At 44.2% G+C, this 18562-nt stretch overlaps 1 protein-coding gene across 1 annotated transcript in view; it reads right to left on the bottom strand.

Annotated features, from left to right (window-relative positions):
- Window positions 1–2395: 2395 nt before the first annotated feature.
- COPS9 (COP9 signalosome subunit 9) overlaps window positions 2396–18562 on the bottom strand; it is a 160461-nt gene continuing 144294 nt past the window's right edge. The window contains exon 3 of the mRNA XM_044070360.1: window positions 2396–2684. Coding sequence (XP_043926295.1) covers window positions 2647–2684 — 38 coding nt within the window. The 3' untranslated portion in view covers window positions 2396–2646. The remainder of the gene's footprint in view (window positions 2685–18562) is intronic.

Genomic DNA, 18562 nt, shown 5'->3' with positions numbered 1-18562 from the left:
GACTGGGGAACTTTATCCAAAGCTTCTTTTTTGGGAGCAACAGTCTGCCTGGCTACCAAGTTACAGGTCATCATAAATACATCCTTGAATACTGAAACAGAAAGAGAAATAGGTGTAGTTTTAGGAAAATTCAGTTGCAAAATACCATACTTTTCCAAAGACACTGGAAATTCTGTATGTGCCCACTGAAATAAGTGATCTATTCTGGAAACAGTTTCAGAAAGAGAAGCCCTCAAAAACGACTGTCAGAGGCCATTCCTCAGTATTTTTATCAGAAACTCTCAAAGAAAAACAGAGATTTCCCTTCACAATCATTTTGTGGTTCACAATCTCAAACAGGTTCAGAAAATTAAGAATCCATTTTACTTTTGCCAGAAACAGTTGAACAGGGAGGGTTAAGAGCCTGAACTAAATACTGACATAAGCCCAACTAAATCACTCCTATTCAAAGTAATTAACACAGAAGAAGTTTTAATTTTTTTTGAAGAAACTGACTCAATTTTGCCAGGCAACACCCACATCCCACTACTCCCTGGATTGCCAAGAGTGGCTCTCCCTTGCCACCAAAGGCATTTCAACAGTAGCAAATGACATGTTAAACTCGCAGTCTATAGCAGTTGTAGGGACTACACCAGCGGGAGCTGAAGAAAAAGATGAATCATCTGAGGAATCCAAAATACTAACAGCAGAATTACCCATCTGTAGCTGGAGCATTTTAGCAGCCTGGTGTGGTGGCAAAGGCTATTTATTAATTTTCTTTTCTGTGACTGGTAAAAGAAATAACAGAGGACCTGGTAGGTTGTTCAATGGTAAAACCGAAAAAGATGACCGATTCCCAAGGAAGCCTAGCAACAGTAGCCAGTTAAACAGGCAAGTAGTAAAGTTTTTTTTCCTAAAATAAACAAGGGAAAAACGCTTTAAACACTTACCCCAGTCCCCACAAGTAAAATACATTATTAAAGAAGGAAAATGTAGTTTTTAACACAGTTTAACAACTTCTTCCACAAAGTAAAAGTAATGCTCCTGTTTAAGTTACTAAAAAGTCACTGCCACTGAAACCTTTTCCTAGCTTTAACTTTAAAATTTTTCCATGAAATTAAAAAGCAGAAGTTTTTTTTATATCAAAGAGAAGCTATCTACCTACCAAAATAGAGTGTTGCTAACCTTTGATCCTCAAAATCCTGCAAGAGGAGTGCTGTTCAGCAGGAAATCTATGAAGGATTGTTGCTTAAACTACTCTTTCTTCAGTTCAGCTCAAGCTGAATAACAGTTTGGCTGCATGAAAAGTACCACTGAAGCTTTGGAAGCTGATCGACAGCATATAACACATATAAGCAGGACTACTACTGCAGTGATCAAGGATTATGAACATAGTACTGTTACTGACATTCTCAATTGCTTTAAAAATCTGGGGGAATAAAAAAAATGTGTTTATTTTTGCAAATTATAAAATCAGGCTTCACAGCAGCAGTATTCACCCTTGTACCACATTAAGCTCTATGTGCTGAACATTTTCTTCGTTCTAAGAATCAAGTCATACGTCAGACACAGATTCTGAAAAGTAGTTCAGTATGCGCCATTGTTCCTATAACGAAGGAAACGGTAAGCATGCCTGAGCTCCAACATACTGAATGAGTTATCTCACTGATCTAACACAAATCACTCTACTTCAAGTTGTTGCGTCTTCGGCTTTTCCCAGTTAGGGGTCGCCACAGCGGAACTCCAGTCCACTAATGATTGGCAGTAGATTTTTACGTGCCGAGTTGCCAGCATTGACGCACAAACTTCAACGAAGGTACGTTCACGCATGTCTCTATACAGAAGATGCTCTAGCTGAGAATCGAACAGGACAACGTCTTACTGTGAGGCGACAACGCTACCACAGCACCACCACTGCAGTGAACAGTAATATTAAGCACTATAATCACAGAATCCAGCTACCATCTGAAACAGTTCCATTTATTTTAAAATGCATTTGTGTGCAAGATAAAGATAAATTAAGAATGCATTAGTTGTAATGACGTTTCGTACCATGTTAGCTTGTGTACATCCTCAATGGTAAAGCCAGGCATACTCAATACTGAGTTAATGCAATGACTGCAGAATTTTTTTCTACCAATATTCTGCCTTCCTCCCTTGTATACACAAACACATACACAGTAAATGGCCATGGCAAAAAAATTTTAGGAATGGCCCGCCATACAAAAAGATTTTCTCTCACTGCTCTATACAAAAATACTACACGTGTTCCAGCAGCAGATGTTGTAGAATCTGTCAAGGGTGTGATGTACGTTGATAACTTGTTAAAATAAGTTTAATAACTGACATAATGGACAAATGCTAAGGATTCTCAGTATGCTATCAATACCAGTTAAGGGAAGAGAAACACACTCAAGACATTAAATTTATTTTATTGACAAAAAATATTGTGCACCTTGTATGCAAGATTGTTCCATACCATGGTTTTAACCACTTGTATAATTTCACCTTACAGCCATTTAAATGTTTCAGCATCAACTCTTTCACAGCTTTCTAGATGGTGATCATCTTCTTGGAAGGAGACCAGATAGCAGCTAGCTTATAAACGTTTAAGTCCTCAACAGAGTAGAAGCACAACAAAGAAAGGCAGTTGAAATGCATCACAGTTCACTGAATATCGTCATCATCAAAAAGATCTTCAAAATCTGTCAAAATAATGAAAACAAAATGTCAGTTATTAAACTAGGTGACTTAAAAAGACGCAAGTTGCAAAACACCATGTTCCTATAAAATACTCACTTAAGTCACTTGTAACAGCTAGCTAATGTTACTCACAACAAACACCAAACAACTAAACAAATACTAGAAATTGCCCAATTTTAAAGCATTACCAGCATCCTGAATCAATAGGTATGGACATTGTGCTGAAGTGCTTAAAAAAAACTTAAGCTGCATAAAAGATGTAGTGTACAGCACACCATATGACAGTTTTATAATGCCAAGACTCAAGTAGTTGAATCAGTAAAATAACATTTCAGTATAGTCACACAGACTGTACTGATTTTGAGACAGTGGAACTTTGGGAACAATGTTTTCCTTTTACTCATCAAGGATGCCTGACCTTTGTATTAATTTATATGGCAAAGCAGTGGTATAAGGGACATAGCACCTACACTAGGAAGTGCTGAGGTACTCAACTCTGCAAAACTGCAGAGTCCTGATTTTTTGTTGACGTTTACAACTTGTGCCATAAACTGCATGGTGGTAATAGAATAGTTGTGTAAAATCTTACCATAACCATAGATGTCCTTCTCTTCCACATTGCAGTATTCATAACATGAGGGAGATTCCACCTAGGTGACCAGGAAGTCCGGCCAGTATACCACAGAGTTAAGCTACTGCAAGTTGGTACATGCGACGTTGCACATACTGCAGCAGAGTGTCAGCCATAAAAGTGACGACTGCACACACCTTCCTCAGAACTGAATGTCTCAGTCAGAACATAAGTCCCAAGGATAAGAAGCAAAAGAAAAGTCCAAGGAAGAGCGTGAACCAAAGGGGGAAAGAGGGTGGGACAAAATACTGCAACATGGAATAGGAGGACATCTATGGTTATGTTAAGATTTTACACAACTATTCTATGTCCTTCTATTGCTATGTTGCAGTATTCATAAAATGAGAGAGAATACCAAAGCTCATGAGTGAGGTGGGGGAGGGTAGGAGCACAAGAGGTCTTCAGAAAGCCATGCAGGATTGCTCTAGCAAACCCTGCTCTGGAAATTGAATCCAGTTTGCAGTGTTTTGTAAAGGTATGGACAGAGGACCAAGTAGCTGTTGCTAGGATAGAAGCAGTGTCCAGTCCTTTAAAGAAGCCTGCAGAGGAAGCTGCAGCTTTGGTCGAATGGGCCTTACCATAAGACAGTTTTCTTATGAGAGAGACAGCAAAAGGCGATAGCCTTACAGATCCAAGTAGAAATGGTCTGTTTAGAGACCATTTTTCCCAGTGCCCTAGGATGAAAAGAAAAACAATTGCTCAGATTTTCTAATGGATTTGGTCTTGTCCAGATAAAATTTGAGTTGTCTGTGTACATTAAAGGTGTGCAGCACCCATTCACCAGAGCTTTGAGGAGAGGGAGAAAAGGTGGGAGGTAAACAGATTAAGGGACAAGTCACTGACCACTTTAGGTATGAAGGAAGGATTGACATGAAGGAATACCCTATCCTTAAGAAAAATCAGAAAAGGTTGGGAAGCCATTAATGCTTGGAGTTTTGAAACCTGCCTAGCAGAAGTAATGGCTACCAATAAAACAGTCTTCCAAATGCAAAATTTTAGGGAAGAAGCAGCAGCAGGTTCGAAGGGGGCTTCAGTTATTTTTCCCCCAAAACAAATTTTAGGTCCCAAGCATGTGGAACATTTCCAAAGGCAGACATACAGAAATAGTGGACAGATGGGCTTTAACTGAAGAATAAGCCAGTCCAGCCATGAGCAATTCACACAAGTAAGAAAGGACTACAGGAACATCCACTGAAAATGGATATAGTCTCTTACTAAGACACCAGAAGGAGACCCTATTCCATTTGGACAAGTAGGATCTCCGTGCAATAGATTTCCTGACCTCCTCCAGGACAAGAAGCATGTCCTCAGAAAAAAAGGTATCTGAAAGGAATCAGAAGCCTATCACCCATAAGGTCAGGTTCAGTGTTGACAAATGTAGGTGAAAGATCACTTGTCTTGTGTGACTAGATCCACCCTGTGAAGTAAACTTGTGATGACTGCCTTTGGCTAACTGCAGAAAGAGGGAACCAGCACTCTCTTGGCCAAAAGGGGGTCACCAACAAGATTTCTGGTTTGTCCTTCGGAATCTTCAGAAGGACCCTCTGAATTTGGGGGGGGGGTGCATAGGGAAACATCCCCTTACATGAAAAGGATAAGGCATTCACCTTCCAAACCAGTGGATGAGAGACCCTGGAGCAGAACTTTGAAGTTGTCTGTTCACAGAGGAGGCAGAGAGATCTATTTGAGGAGTACCCCACTGGTGAAGAATGTCCAGAAACACATTCCTGTGGATCATCCATTCGTGGGCCTGTGTCATGGATTTGCTCAGTGTTTCTGCCTGAACATTTTGACCTGATGGAATGTAAACAGCTGTCAGTTACCTTTGCTTGAAGGGCAATCTCCCAGGCTTGGATAGCTAATCTTCAAAAGTAAATAAGATTTTGTTCCTCTCCTGCTTGTTCACATACCAGACAACAGTAGTATCGTTTGTGAACAGCTTCAAGGACCTGGAAAAAGAGATGTTTTGAAGGCTTGAAAGGCCAGAAAATCAGAGCCCTCATCTCTTTGATACTGATGTGTTGCTTCCTTATGGACAGAGACGAAAGACCTTGTACTTTTTAGGTTTCCCAGAGTTGCCCCCCACCACAGATCTGAAGCATCTTTGAACATTCCTTGAACTGGAAGGGAGTGGCTGCAGAGGAAGTCCTGGGTTCAGGGAAATTTGTTGAATCCACCAAAGCAATTCCTTCTTTATGCAAGGGAGAAGTGGAAGGGCAAATTCTAGAGGATGAGCATGCTGTGACCAGAGTGTTTTCAAGTACCACTGGAATTTTCACATGTAAAGCCTGGCTAGGGATAGCATTGGTATAACCTAAGCCATGAACCCTAACATCCTGAGGAATTTCCTGGCAGAGAGAGGAGTGGAAGCAACTGTAGGAAGTAAGTCTGCAGAGACTTCATCTTTAGTGAGGGTAGAAGGCCATCATAAGGTTTGTCTTTATCTTGCAACCTAGGAAAACCTGGTCCTGAGAGGGGATCAGAGAAGACTTGCTGTAGTTGAGGGTGAATCCCAAACTGAGAAGCAAGCAGATGGCAGTTTGAAGGTTTTGTTGCAAGGTGATTGGATGTTCTGCTTGAATTAGCAGGCTGTCCAGGTAAGGGTAAATGAGAATTTCCTGAAGTCTGCAAAAGGCAATGACAGGAGCCAAGTACTTTGTGAAAACCCTTGGAGCCATAGAGAGTCCAAAGGGCAAAGCACAGAACTGAAAATGAGAGGAATCAAAAGAAAAACATAAGAATTTTCTGAAGAAAGAGTGAATGGGTATGTGAAGGTATGCATCCTTTATGTCGAAGGAGACAAGGTAAGCTTGAGGTAGCAAGAGTGGAAACAGAGTCTGCAGGGTAAACATCCTGAAGGAGGATACATGAAGAAATAAACTGAGTTGGGACAAGTTTAAAATTGGTCTCCAAGGGCCATCTTTCCTGGGAACTAGAGCATTCTTGAACAGAACCCTTTTCTTCTTTTCAAAGCGAGAACCTCATGCATGGTTCATTGTGCTTTCAAATTTTGAATGATTTGTGGGAAGAGGTGGATCTGATCCTTTGGTGGTTGTGGAATTCCCATGAAAGGTGGAATGGTTTTCCAAGTAAAGTAGCAACCTGTCTGAACAACAGACGGGACCCAATTGCCTGTGGTAATGCTTGTCCAACTTGAAAAGAAATGAGAAAGGGGAATTTCTGAGAGTGTTGACAGGTAGTCACAAACTACCTGGCTTGTCTGGAAATGGGGTCTTCTGAGCAGAGGAATACTGGGACCTAAGGAGGCATCTGCCTACATGTGCTCTTGTGCTGTTGGGAAGGAGTACGTCTTTTTCCTTACAAAATTAGCTCTAGAGGGGTAGTTCCTATGAAATTTAGGAACTGGCAAGACAAAAATATGTTTTAGCACCTGCAGTTTTTTCCATTTCTCTTTAAGGGATTTGAGGAGGGCTGCAGCATTAGAACCAAACAAGGCAGTATTGTCCAAAGGTGCATCAAAGACCTTTGCTTTGAAATCCTCAGGAAAAGTCTGCAATCTCAACCACTAATATCTCCTAAGGACAGAAAAAGATGCTGGTGATCTTGTGGATACCTCTTCTGCATCATAGCTGCATTTAATGGAATGTCTAGTAACCTGGGATGAAACCCCCAAGAGAGAAGAGAGCTGGGTTTTTGCTGCAGGGTTTGGGAGATCTGGCAGCAATTTGGATACCTGTGAAAGATCAGAAAATACCTGGACATGTATGTCTGAGTTAATGGCCCTAAAGGCCAGAGTGGAAGAGGTGTAAACCTTTTTTATAATTCTCTTCATCGTTTTATTGTCCTTATCAGAGGGGTGGAGATTGGTGGAGAGCAGTAATTTGGAAGTTTTATCAGCAGACAAAGATCACAGCAGGGTCTGCAAGAGGGCAATTACACAAATAGTGTCCCTCAGGAACCTTATAGAACTTGTCTGGCCTTTTGGGAGGAGTTTGAGAATCAGTGTTTTTAGATACAGCATTGAAAGCATCTTGAAAGGCTGGCAAGACAGGCAGGATGTTCAAAAGAGCAAGGAAGTCTATCTGCAACAGGTCATACCACCTCTTTTGCACCTCAGAGACTTGTGAGCTTTTCCCATTTGAAAAAGCCTCTCATTTTGCAGACAGTTTCCCCAAAGGTAACATCCTCTGTAGGTGAATCCCCATTCATTGCAATCCACTTCAGGAGAGGCACATTCTAGGGGAGAGTCAATTTGAGTGGAATAAGCCAGGGATTCATTTGAAGAGGATTCATGTGGTGGAGGAAGTGGCAAGGTAGAAGGCCTAAGTGCAAGGAAAGGCATTCAAAATCCCCTGAGAAAAGGACTGCCAGTCAGGGAAAGGCTCCTGACTGGAATACACATGCTTCGGTTTTTGTTTTCTCTTGAGAGAAAGGGCTAGCCTAGACTGGGAAAGAGAGGGCCGACTTAGGCCTGGTCTCTGGACTGGATGTCAAAAGCTTGATGGAAGGTGCAGAAGAGGTACTATGTGGAACACTGGAAGTGGCGAGCCATGGTTCCCCCATTCTGTCCAAACCAGATATCTGCAATACCTCTGTGGATTTCAGGCCTTCATTGGCCTCAAGAGGGACATCTGGAATCAGAGGTGCAGCCGAAGAGTCAGGCCTTACCTTTTTAACCTTTTTCTTTCGAAGCTCACCCGATGGACTAACAGTACCTTCCATATCCAACGCTAACCTTTTTAGTCTCTGGCTTTCTAGTAAATGTTAAGGGCAGAGAGACGACTGCACAAAGTTTTAGGGACAAATGCCTGACAGATGACCGGCCTTGCAGTCATGATTGGACCCCAAACAAAAAAAAAAAGACACTGGTCTTGCTTGTTTTTGTGTGAAATCTGTCTTCCAAAAAGGCACATGCCCTTCTTGGATTACATAAACCTCTAACAAGTATACAGTAGTAAAAGGGCAAAAGCATTTCCCCAACGGGGCACTTTTATGACAAGAGGAGAAACTTTCAGTAATCAGACAGATGGTTGGAAGCTGCTGTTCAGACTGGCGGCAGTGAGGTTTTAAGGATGGTACATGCAGACGTCACTTTTATGGCTGACGCTTGGCTGCATTATGTGCAATGTCACACATACCTTGCAGTAGTTTAAAGTCTTTGGTATACTGGCCGGATGTTCGGGTTGCCCAGGTGGAATCTTTTAGTTATGTACTTACCATAACTTTAGATGTTTGGGATCCATCTCGCCTACATTCAGTACTGATGGGTTCGGAGCCTATGCAATAGAGCAAAGTCTCTAATTGGCTGAGCTATTCTATATCCCAGTTTGTCCGCACACATGCACCCACACATGAACTGCTGATATAACATTGCTAGATGTTTCAAGATGAAACGGTCGAACTCGAACCGTCCGGTCTCTTCTGATCTCCAAGGCAGGGGGAAGGAGGGTGGTTAGAATGAAGTAGATGGATCCCAAACATCTAAAGTTATGGTAAGTACATAACTAAAAGATGTTATGTGATCCTATCTCGCCTACATTCTGTACTGATGGGACAGCGTCCCTAGCACCTGATTCCTGGGTGGCTCACTGGAAGACACTCCTGAGAACTGTGGAACCGAAGGAAGCTCGCCCCCGAGATGCCACATCCAATTTGTAATGAGAAATAAAGGTGTGAGGAGAGGACCAGGTAGCCGCAGCACAAATGTCACTAATGGCAAGCTTAGCATGAAATGCTGTTGAAGTAGCCATAGCCCTTGTAGAATGAGCTTTCACAGTGGTTGTAAGCTCTCTATTAGAAAGAAAATAAATATGACTGATACAGTCTCTGATCCACTTGGCAATAGTGACCTTCGTGACGGCTTTGCCCAATTTGTCCGAAAAGGACACAAACAACTGATCTGTTTTTCGTGTTTGGTGCGTCCTAAGTAGAAACGCAATTGTCTATGGACATCCAATGAACGGAAGATATATTCTGCTCTGTCTGAGTAATTGGGGAAGAAAACTGGAAGTTCCAAAGACTGTTGAAGACAGAAACTCGAACAAACTTTGGGAACAAAAGATGGATTAGGCCTAAGGGATACTCTATCCTTGTGAAAAAACAGGTACGGCGGGTTGACACATAGGGCTTGAAGTTCCGAAACTATTTTGGCTGATGTAATTACCACCAAAAAAGCGGTCTTCCAGGAAAGAAATTTCAAGTCAGACGTTGCTGCCGGTTCGAAGGGGGAAGAGGTCAAGGCACCTAATACGAAATTGAGATCCCATGGTGGGGCAGGATGAGAAACTGGAGGACATAGCAGCCCAGCACCTTTCATGAAGGCTTTACACAACTTATTGCTCATCAAAGGTGGGGTCTATACTTGCATGAAAATTAGAAATAGCTGCTAATTGAACCTTAATGGTAGAGACTGAAGAACCTTGATTGAACAGGGAAGCTAGGAATTTCAAAACGTCCGCCACCGGGGCAGTAATGGGATCTAAACCCCGGAGTTGGGCCCAAATGGCGAATCTCTTCCATTTACTATTATACATTTTCTTAGTCGAATTCTTGTGGGCTGAGGACAAGATATGTATAACTTCTGAGTCTAAAACCTGGTTCCTGACTATAGTCGGAAGTGGAGGAGCCAAGCTGTTAACTTCAGTGAGGGAAGGGACTGGTGAAGCTGTCCCGACTGGTGGATCAAGAGATCTGGAACCTGGTCCAGGAACCATGGACTGCCCAGTGCGTATTTCCGAAGAAATGGCAGCCAGACTTGACGAGGCCAGTATGGGGCAACTAAAATCATCTTGCACTGCAAGTGAATCACCTTCTGGATCACCCTGGGTAGAAGGGGAACCGGAGGAAAGGCGTACAGTAAGCCGGTGGGCCAAGCTTGGACTGGGGCGTCTTTGGGAAACCTCCCCAGACTCGGGGTAAGAGAAAAGAACCGTAGACATTTCGTGTTGAGGGGGGTTGCAAAGAGGTCACAACAAGGAGTTCCCCATCTTCTGAAGATCTGAGATGCTACTCTGTCATTCAGAGACCACTCGTGCGGGGAGAGAATGGTTCTGCTCAGTCAGTCAGCTATCACATTGGATCTCCCCGGAATATGTGTTGCTACCAATAAACGGTTGGTTGCAACAGCCCAATTCCATACTCTCATGGCCTCTCTGCAAAGAGGGTAGGACCTGGTCCCTCCCTGCTTGTTCAGGTACCAGACTACTGACATGTTGTCGGACTCAACGGCAATCATACCCTGGGGGAAGTAGCTGTGTAGTGCTTGAAGCGATAGAAGCACCGCCCTCATTTCCAGTATGTTGATGTGTAGGGAACTCTCGTCGGGGTGCCACTCGCCTTGGACTGACCTGCCCAGGTAATGTCCCCCCACCCCGTCTGGGAGGCGTCCGTAGTCAGTGGCCACTGGAGGAGGAGGAATGAAGGGCCTCCCCTGATCCAGGTTGGAGAGAAGCCACCAATGGAGGTCCTGTTTGCACGTCTCCGTGATTATAATGTGGTGACCGAGAGGAAGCTCCTGATACAACCACTGGACCGACAGGAGCCACTGGAGAATCCTCATGTGCAATCTTGCCAAGGGCACTAGGAGAAAGGTAGCAGACATGGAACCCAGCAGTTGTAGGACCATCCTTGCTGGGGCTCGGCATTTGAGGAGCAACGCTCGGACTTGAGATTGTAATGTTTCTATTCTCTCTGTAGGAAGATAGACCTGCATTTGCTTTGAGTCTATCTCTACCCCGATAAACCGTATATGCTGAGATGGCAGCAACACAGGCTTTGCCCAATTGAAGGTGATTCCTAGGGAGGTGCCTAGAGATATCGTGGCTGCTAGATTCTGTAATAGTAGATGCCTGGAGGTGGCAGTTAGGAGCCAGTCGTCTAGATACGGAAACACCTGGAATCCTAGACTCCTCAGGTGAGCAGCCACCACCGCCAAACATTTGGTGAACACCCTGGGGGCTGTGGTGAGACCAAAGGGCAGTGCGCACAACTGGAAATGACTGTCTCCCAGACTGAAGCGCAGATGTCTCCTGGACGCCTGATCTACCAGAATGTGATAATAGGCGTCCTTGAGATCTATGGAGCACATCCAAACACCTTTCTCCAGTAGCGGGAGAATGGATTGTAAGGTGACCATCCGGAACTTGGACTTCTTGACTGATCGATTCAGGTTGCTGAGATCCAAAATGGGCCTCAAGTCCCCGGTCTTTTGGCACTAAAAGAATTTTGAGTAAGTCCCTAATCCAGTCTGGTCTACGGGACCGGTTGGATGACTCCTTTTTGGAGCAGCTTTGAAATTTCGATGGCTGCAATATCCCGCTGACTGGGTGGGGGTCCGGGATTTTCCTGGATGGAGGTGGGGTGTGAAAAGGGATGACGATCCTCCGGCGATGATTCGAGCACCCATTGGTCCTGAGTGATACTCTCCCAGGCCTTTAGGTGCCTCGAAAACGACCCCGACTGGCTCCGAGCTGCACGGTCGGGCAATCCTTCAGGGATGCTGAGAGGTTGAAGAGCCACGAAAGGACTCATGCGGTCTCCAGTGTTGCGGGGCCTCTGCCGCCTCTGGGACGGTGTCTTCGAAAAATTTCCTCCTCTGCCTCTAGAGGGGATCGTCCTGCTGTGAGGGTAATTCTTCTGAGATTTACGGAACCACATTTTCCCTCCTCTTTAGCCTTGGGATAAGGCCGAAGGGAGAGGAAAACCGTGCTCCTACGGCAGTCAAAGTTTTACCCTCTTGTTCACAGCGGGTCAAGGTGTCCTTTACCTTGGGTCCGAACAAAGAGCCCCATCAAAGGGAGCGTCGGCAAAGGAAGACTTGAAGGCCTCCGCAAAATGACACACGCGGAGCCAGGCTTGTCTCCGTAGAGCAACACCTGCATTCGCTGCTTACTCGGCTGCATACGAAATGAGCCTCATGGACGAGTTAGATATCGACGACAGGGTAGCCAACTGAGAGCTAACCGTCTGGGCTAACTGCTCAGGTAGGTTACCAGAGAGGGTATCTGAGAGTTCCTTGATCAGGCCCCTCTGAAGTCTAGTGAAGTGTGTGAGGTAATTCAGGGACCTCAATGTAAAGGCCGCTGAAGAAAGGGTGCTCTTCCCGTACCGGTCCATGCTCCTAGACTCCTTATTAGGGGGATGGACGGACGTCGAAGCCTCTGCCACATCTTGCTGGGTAGCAGATGCCACCACCATAGCATCTACAGCCACACCCTTGGTGAGAAATTCCTTTTCCGGGGGCGCTGACAGAAATTTGTTAGGGCGAGCAGGCACCGGTTCCACAGAATCTGGATGTTCCCACGCCCTTCAAGAGATCAAATCCAGGAGCTCATCGAAGGGCGGAGACACCCAGGAGGCAGAGGGCTGAGCCCCGAAGGCCTTGAGGAACACCGACTCATCAGAGGAAGGGGGTTTGGTCTGCCAGCCGCCTCATTGCTGGAGGACTTCCAGGATGTCCGCAAAGGAGACATCATCCGAGGACGACTTGGGGGACCCTTCCGCATCATCAAGATCGGTGTCGGAGGCGATAGACTCATCAGGGGAGTCGACGTGCTTCCTCTTGCACTGTTTTTTTCTTGGGGGTTCCTCTGAAGACTCTTCAGAGGGACCTCCAGTAAGAGGAAGACCCCCCAATGGGGGTGACCTCAGGCCCCAGGGCTCCGCTGTCTTGAGACAGGGGGACTACAAAGGACCCAGTCTCCATGCCTAGGGAAGGTGCCGGGGAGACAGTGGAGGTAGCCAAAGAAGATTTGGCCAAAGCACTCCTCATGGCTCTAAAGGCCGGACCCCCAGAATCCTGGGAAGGTCCGACCCCCAAAGCCATAACAGCAGACGGCACTCCCGCAGCTGACGCACCGAGAGAGGGGCTCGGAACCGAAAACATCGGTCCTGAAACGTCACCCCCGGGGCCGACCGAAGAGGTCCGTGTACCGAACTCCGACCCAGAGGCCGGAGTAGGAGTAAGGGTCGGAGCCGACCCGGACACCTCCATCGGCTCCACCAGCACCGAAGAAAGAGGTACTTGGGAACATTTTCTGGGAGTGCAGTGGGCTGGCGGACTTCAGGGACTCCCTGCGGGATGCACTGTTGGATATGCTGGGTGGGTGGATTGGTGTGATGAAGGAGATGATCTTTCTGAGCTATGATACAGAATTAGAATTGCCTAGACATGGCAAGGCCTTGCTGTGTCTAATTATGGTGGCTGTCAAAAAAGCAATTACTAGAAAATGGAAATCAAAACCTAAACCAACTATATTAATAGTAGTGAACATAGTAACAGATATCACAACTGAAATTGAGATCTTTAAAAAAGGGTAGTAGCAAACTACACAGGAAAAAATGGGAATTGTGGGAATAAAACATACAGGGGAGGAATGAGGTTTAAAAGAAGGCAGGACTTAAATGAGCTATATAATGTTTGACTGAAAATGATTGGGTAGACTAAGTGACTTAGAATGTTTGCAACCGAGAATGTGTCAGTATGGTTTGTGATGTAAAATGCTTGCAGCTAGGATTGTGTTGGTGTGGTTTGTTTTCATTTATATAAATGTATGATTATTAAACCATCATTTATGACGTAAGCAAAGATGTTTCAAGTTTAAAAAAAAAAAAAAAAAAAAAAAAAGAGTCGGGAATTGAATAATTTATTTAAAGTAGCCTAGGTTATAAGATATATAGCAATATATGCAAAGTATAAAAAGAAGTTATGTATTCACCACAATGTTCCATCTGTGTTGTCTATTTTCATTTTTCCTCAACCTGTGGGTTTGATTCCGATCTTCTGAACAGACTCAGTCGCTACAATAGCTCGTGGGAATCAAAAACTCTCAAGCTCATCCCTTACGCACACTATCTATCCTAATTACCTCAGATAGAGTTGCCTGATAGAAAAGATAAATACTTTCATGGAGACTATATCCGGACTGTAAACATATACCAAAAAGGAGGTGGTAGAAGTCATGGTCAGGATGGGGAGTTGAGAAAGAATAAAAATGGAACACAGATGGAACGTTATGGTGAGTACATGACTTCTTTACCTGATGTTGTCCATTTTCATTCTATTCTCAACCTGTCGGACAGAGTCCCTAGCTACTTTATATCCTGGGTGGACTTTAGGAAGTATGTTCCTGAGCCGAATGATGCTCTATCCCTGGAGACCTGATCCAATTTGTAATGAGTAATAAAGGTAAGGGGAGTAGCCCAAGTTGCTGCTGCACAGATAACCATGGAAGCTCTAGACTGAAATACCATGGACATTGCTAGTGCCTTGGCTGAATGGGCTCACAAGGGTTTTGACAAGGAAACGCCCAATTTGGTATAAATGAGATACAATTTGCGAGTCATTTGGCTAAAGTTACTTTGGTAACAGGTTTTCCCCAGTCTGGTATGTGAGATGGAGACAAGTGATTGGTCTGACTTTCTGAAATCTTTTGTTCCAAGATAGAACCTTGATTGTCTATGAACATCCAGCAAATGTAAGCAATATTCACCTTTGTTACAGAAGTTGGGGAAGAATTCTGGCACGTTAATACATTGGTTGATACTGGTCTCTGAAACCACCTTAGGTAGGAAGGAGGGGTCGATCCTGAGTGAGAGACGCTTTGTGAAAAATTAGATAATGAAGTTTAGAAGACAAAGCTTGAATCTCTGAAATTCTTGCAGAAGTTACTGCCAATAAGAAAATAGTTTTCCCAAGTCAGGAACTTAATATCACATTCACTTGCAGTTTCAAAGGGAGACTAAGTGATTGCTTGCACCACCAAATTTAGTTCCCAAAGAGGAGTAGGATCTTTGTAAGGAGGCTTTAACTCATTCCCACCAGTACAGCTCTTTTGATTGTTCACCTTTAACTCTCAGTGGGTGTGGCTTGAACCTTTAAATAAACTTTACTGCTGTAACATATCCTCATCGGCAGACATCAAATATCAATACAATGTATGTGCCATCATATATGCTTCAAGACAAAATATTCTGATACCTTGTATGTAACATGGTTTTAGAATTTTTAATGCAAATATGAACAAGAAATATTGTAACTAGAGACGTAGGAGGTAAAGTACAGTTGTGTACACTTACCATAAATGTAGATGTTAGAGTGTACTCACTGTTGCAGTCATCACATTCGGGTTACCTGCTTGCAGTAACCCTCAGTCAGCCTGATTAACAAAGTCTTGGGTCCTGCGTCGGTTGCTGTCTCATCTTCCATGACATCAGGTCATCAGGGGTATAAAACATGCAGCCGACACCATTACAATAGTTTTTCTTGCCCCAGATGTCAGCTGCCCCCGAAATGGGGAGCAAAATACATAAATCATTTTAAACACAAAAATATATACCTCCAAACAAAGCAAATACACCAAAAAGGCTTTTAAGTGTCGGAAAATATAGGAGAGGCATAGTAAAAGAGAAAAAACAGGGGGCTGGAGGGAGGGTAACCAGGACTGCAACAGTGAATACACTCAAATATCTACATTTATGGTAAGTGTACACAACTGTACTATGTTCTTCGTGTTTCACTGTTGCAGTCATTACATTTGGGTAGATTCCCAAAGCTAAGGTTGGGAGGATGGATTTATACAGTATTAGTACTGGCTATAAGGCCCTGCAAAACAGCAGTGGCAAAGCCAGCTCTGGATTTAGGAAAAACTGGCAAGTGATAGTGCTTGGTGAAAGTATGAACTGAACTCCAGGTAGCAGCTTCTAGAATATCCCTGGTAGGAACACCTCTGAGAAAGGCTGTAGAAGTAGATGCAGCCCTGTTGGAATGGGATCTGATCCCCTGGGGATAGGTTTTCCATGGTGCTTATAGTAGAAATGAATGCAATGACTTATCCATTTGGAAATGGTTTGCTTTGAAATAGCCTTTCCCTCTGCCCCTGCTGCAAATGCTACCAGCAGTTGTTCAGGCTTTCTTCGAGATTTAGTCCTGTCTAAGTAAAATCTAAGTTGTCTGTGTACATCCAACGAATGCAGAATCCGCTCCCCTTTGTTCTGTGGATTGGGAAAGAAAGTTGGCAAATGAATGGAGTGACTAAGAACCACACTGGATACCACCTTGGGCATGAAGGATGGGTTGATCCTGAGTGACACCCTATCCACATGAAAGACGATGAAAGGCTCCACTGCCATAAGGGCCTGTAATTCAGAAATCCTTCTAGCCAAAGTGATTGCTAAAAGGAAAGGAATTTTAAGTCTGCAGTAGCAGCTGCCTCGAAAGGAGTTAGAGTTTTTCCGATACAAAGTTAAGGTCCCAGGCAGGGGTTGGAGCTCTCCTGGGTGGCCTTAAGTTTTTGGCCCCTCTGAGATACTGCTTTAACAGAGGATGAGAGAAGGGGGGGGGGATTCTGTGTTGTAATGAGCTGAAATGGCTGAGGCATGGATTTTTATGGAAGAAAAAGATAGGCCCTTGTGAAGCATCTCAGTTAAGTATTGCAAAATCGGAGGTAAATTGGGCACTGCTGTGGTCATCCCTTGAAATTGATTCCAGGCACAGAATCTTTTCCATTTGTCAGCATAAGATTTTCTGGTAACTAGGTCTTCTCGCCTCCAAAATGACATCCATCTCAGGTTTGCTGAGGGATACTAAGGGAGAATTTAAGTGATTAGCCAAGCTGCAAGATTCAATGTTTGGAGCTAAGGGTGCAGAATTTGGTTGTTCTGCTGAGACAGTAATGAAGGTGTCTGAGGCAGGTGCCATGGAGAAAGTTATGACAGACTGCAAAGGAGTGGGTACCAGTGTTGGCGAGGCCAGTCTAGAGCAAGCAAAATCACCTTTGGTTTGTCCCGTTTGACTTTTCGTAGAACTTTGGAAAGCAAAGGCAGAGGGGGGAAAGCATAGACCGATAGGTTTTCCCAGCTGAAGGACACAGCATCCACTTTCCAGGCTTATTTTGTGAGGTGTTCTTGTGCAAAATTTGTCCAAATGGTAGTTCTGGGGTGAGGCAAAGAGATCTATGTCTGGGCTCCCCCATTTGCATGTCAACATGTTGAAATCTGTGGTTCCAGTTTCCATTCGTGTGGGTCCATGAGATTTCTGCTTAGATCGTCTGCCAAAATATTCAGCTTTCCTGGCAGGAATTGGGCTTGTAGTTGTAACTTGATAGCTATGTCATAGCTTGTCTGCAGAGGGGGTAGGAATGTGTACCCCCCTGCTTATTTATGTACCACATAACTGTGGTGTTGTCCGTCTTTACCATTAGTTGCCCTGGATGAAGGTAGTCCTTGAAGGCTGTTGGTGCTTTCTGTACAGCTAGCATTTCTTTTTGATTGATATGAAGGTGCATTTGATTCGAGCTCCATTTGCCCTGAATGCACTTCCCTGCCAGATGAGCCCCCCATGTCTAGTCTGATGCATCTGTAGTTAGGGTTTGGGCGGCAGGGGGTGGTGTGAATGGCAGTCCCTTGTTTTGGTGGCAGCCCTCTGCCCACCAAAGGAATTCTAGTTGCAGGCAAGGTATGATAGGAATCACTGTTTCCAGGCTGTGAGAATGTTGACTCCATAAACTTTTTAAGTACCACTGAAGTTTCCTCATATGCAGTCTTGCATATGGAATTACAAGAATGCAGGAGGCCATGAACCCCAAGGCTTGCAGTATTTGTCTTGCTGATAGCAGGGTTTTTGTGGCCACCTGTTTGAAGCAAGTCACCAACTGAATTTGCTTTTCTGGGGTAAGGTAAGCCATCTGGGCAGTTGCATTCAAGCTTACTCCCAGGAATGTTCATTTTTGAGAGGGTACTAGTTGTGATTTCTTTTCATTTATGGTGCATACCCTAGACAAGTTAGAACCCTTTTTACAAATGCCAGATGTTTTAGAAGAATGGCCTTGTTTTCTGCCTGAATTAGACAATCGTCCAGGTACGGATATATTTGAATATTTCTTTGCCTGCAAAATGCAATTACTGGAGCCAGGCACTCTGTAAAGACCCTGGGTGCAGTAGATAAGCCAAAGGGCAGTGCAGAGAACTGATAATGCAAAAGGCCTGCTTTGAAGCAGAGGTATCTTCTGCAAGATTCCCTGATTGGAATATGCAGGTAAGCCTCTTTTAGATCTAGAGCTGCCAACCAGGCATCTCTGCTTAGCATAGGAAGTAACTGGTGAAGAGTCAGCATCTTGAATTTTGGAATTTCCAGTACTTAAGAGTAGACAAGTCCAGAATTGGATGCCATGATTTCTCTTTTCTGGGTACCAGGAAAAGTCTGGAATAGAAACCTTGTCCCTTTTCCCCTTCTGATACTAGCTGAATAGCCCCCATGTTTAAGAGGGAAAGTACTTGTTTCTGTGCCTCTGC

This window comes from Protopterus annectens, chromosome 4.part1, assembly GCF_019279795.1.
Source record: "Protopterus annectens isolate FY-2018-M chromosome 4.part1, PAN1.0, whole genome shotgun sequence".
NCBI classification, from domain to species: domain Eukaryota; kingdom Metazoa; phylum Chordata; order Ceratodontiformes; family Protopteridae; genus Protopterus; species Protopterus annectens.
The sequence above is the reverse complement of the archived record's forward strand: the minus strand, read 5'-3'. Positions and strand labels throughout refer to the sequence as shown.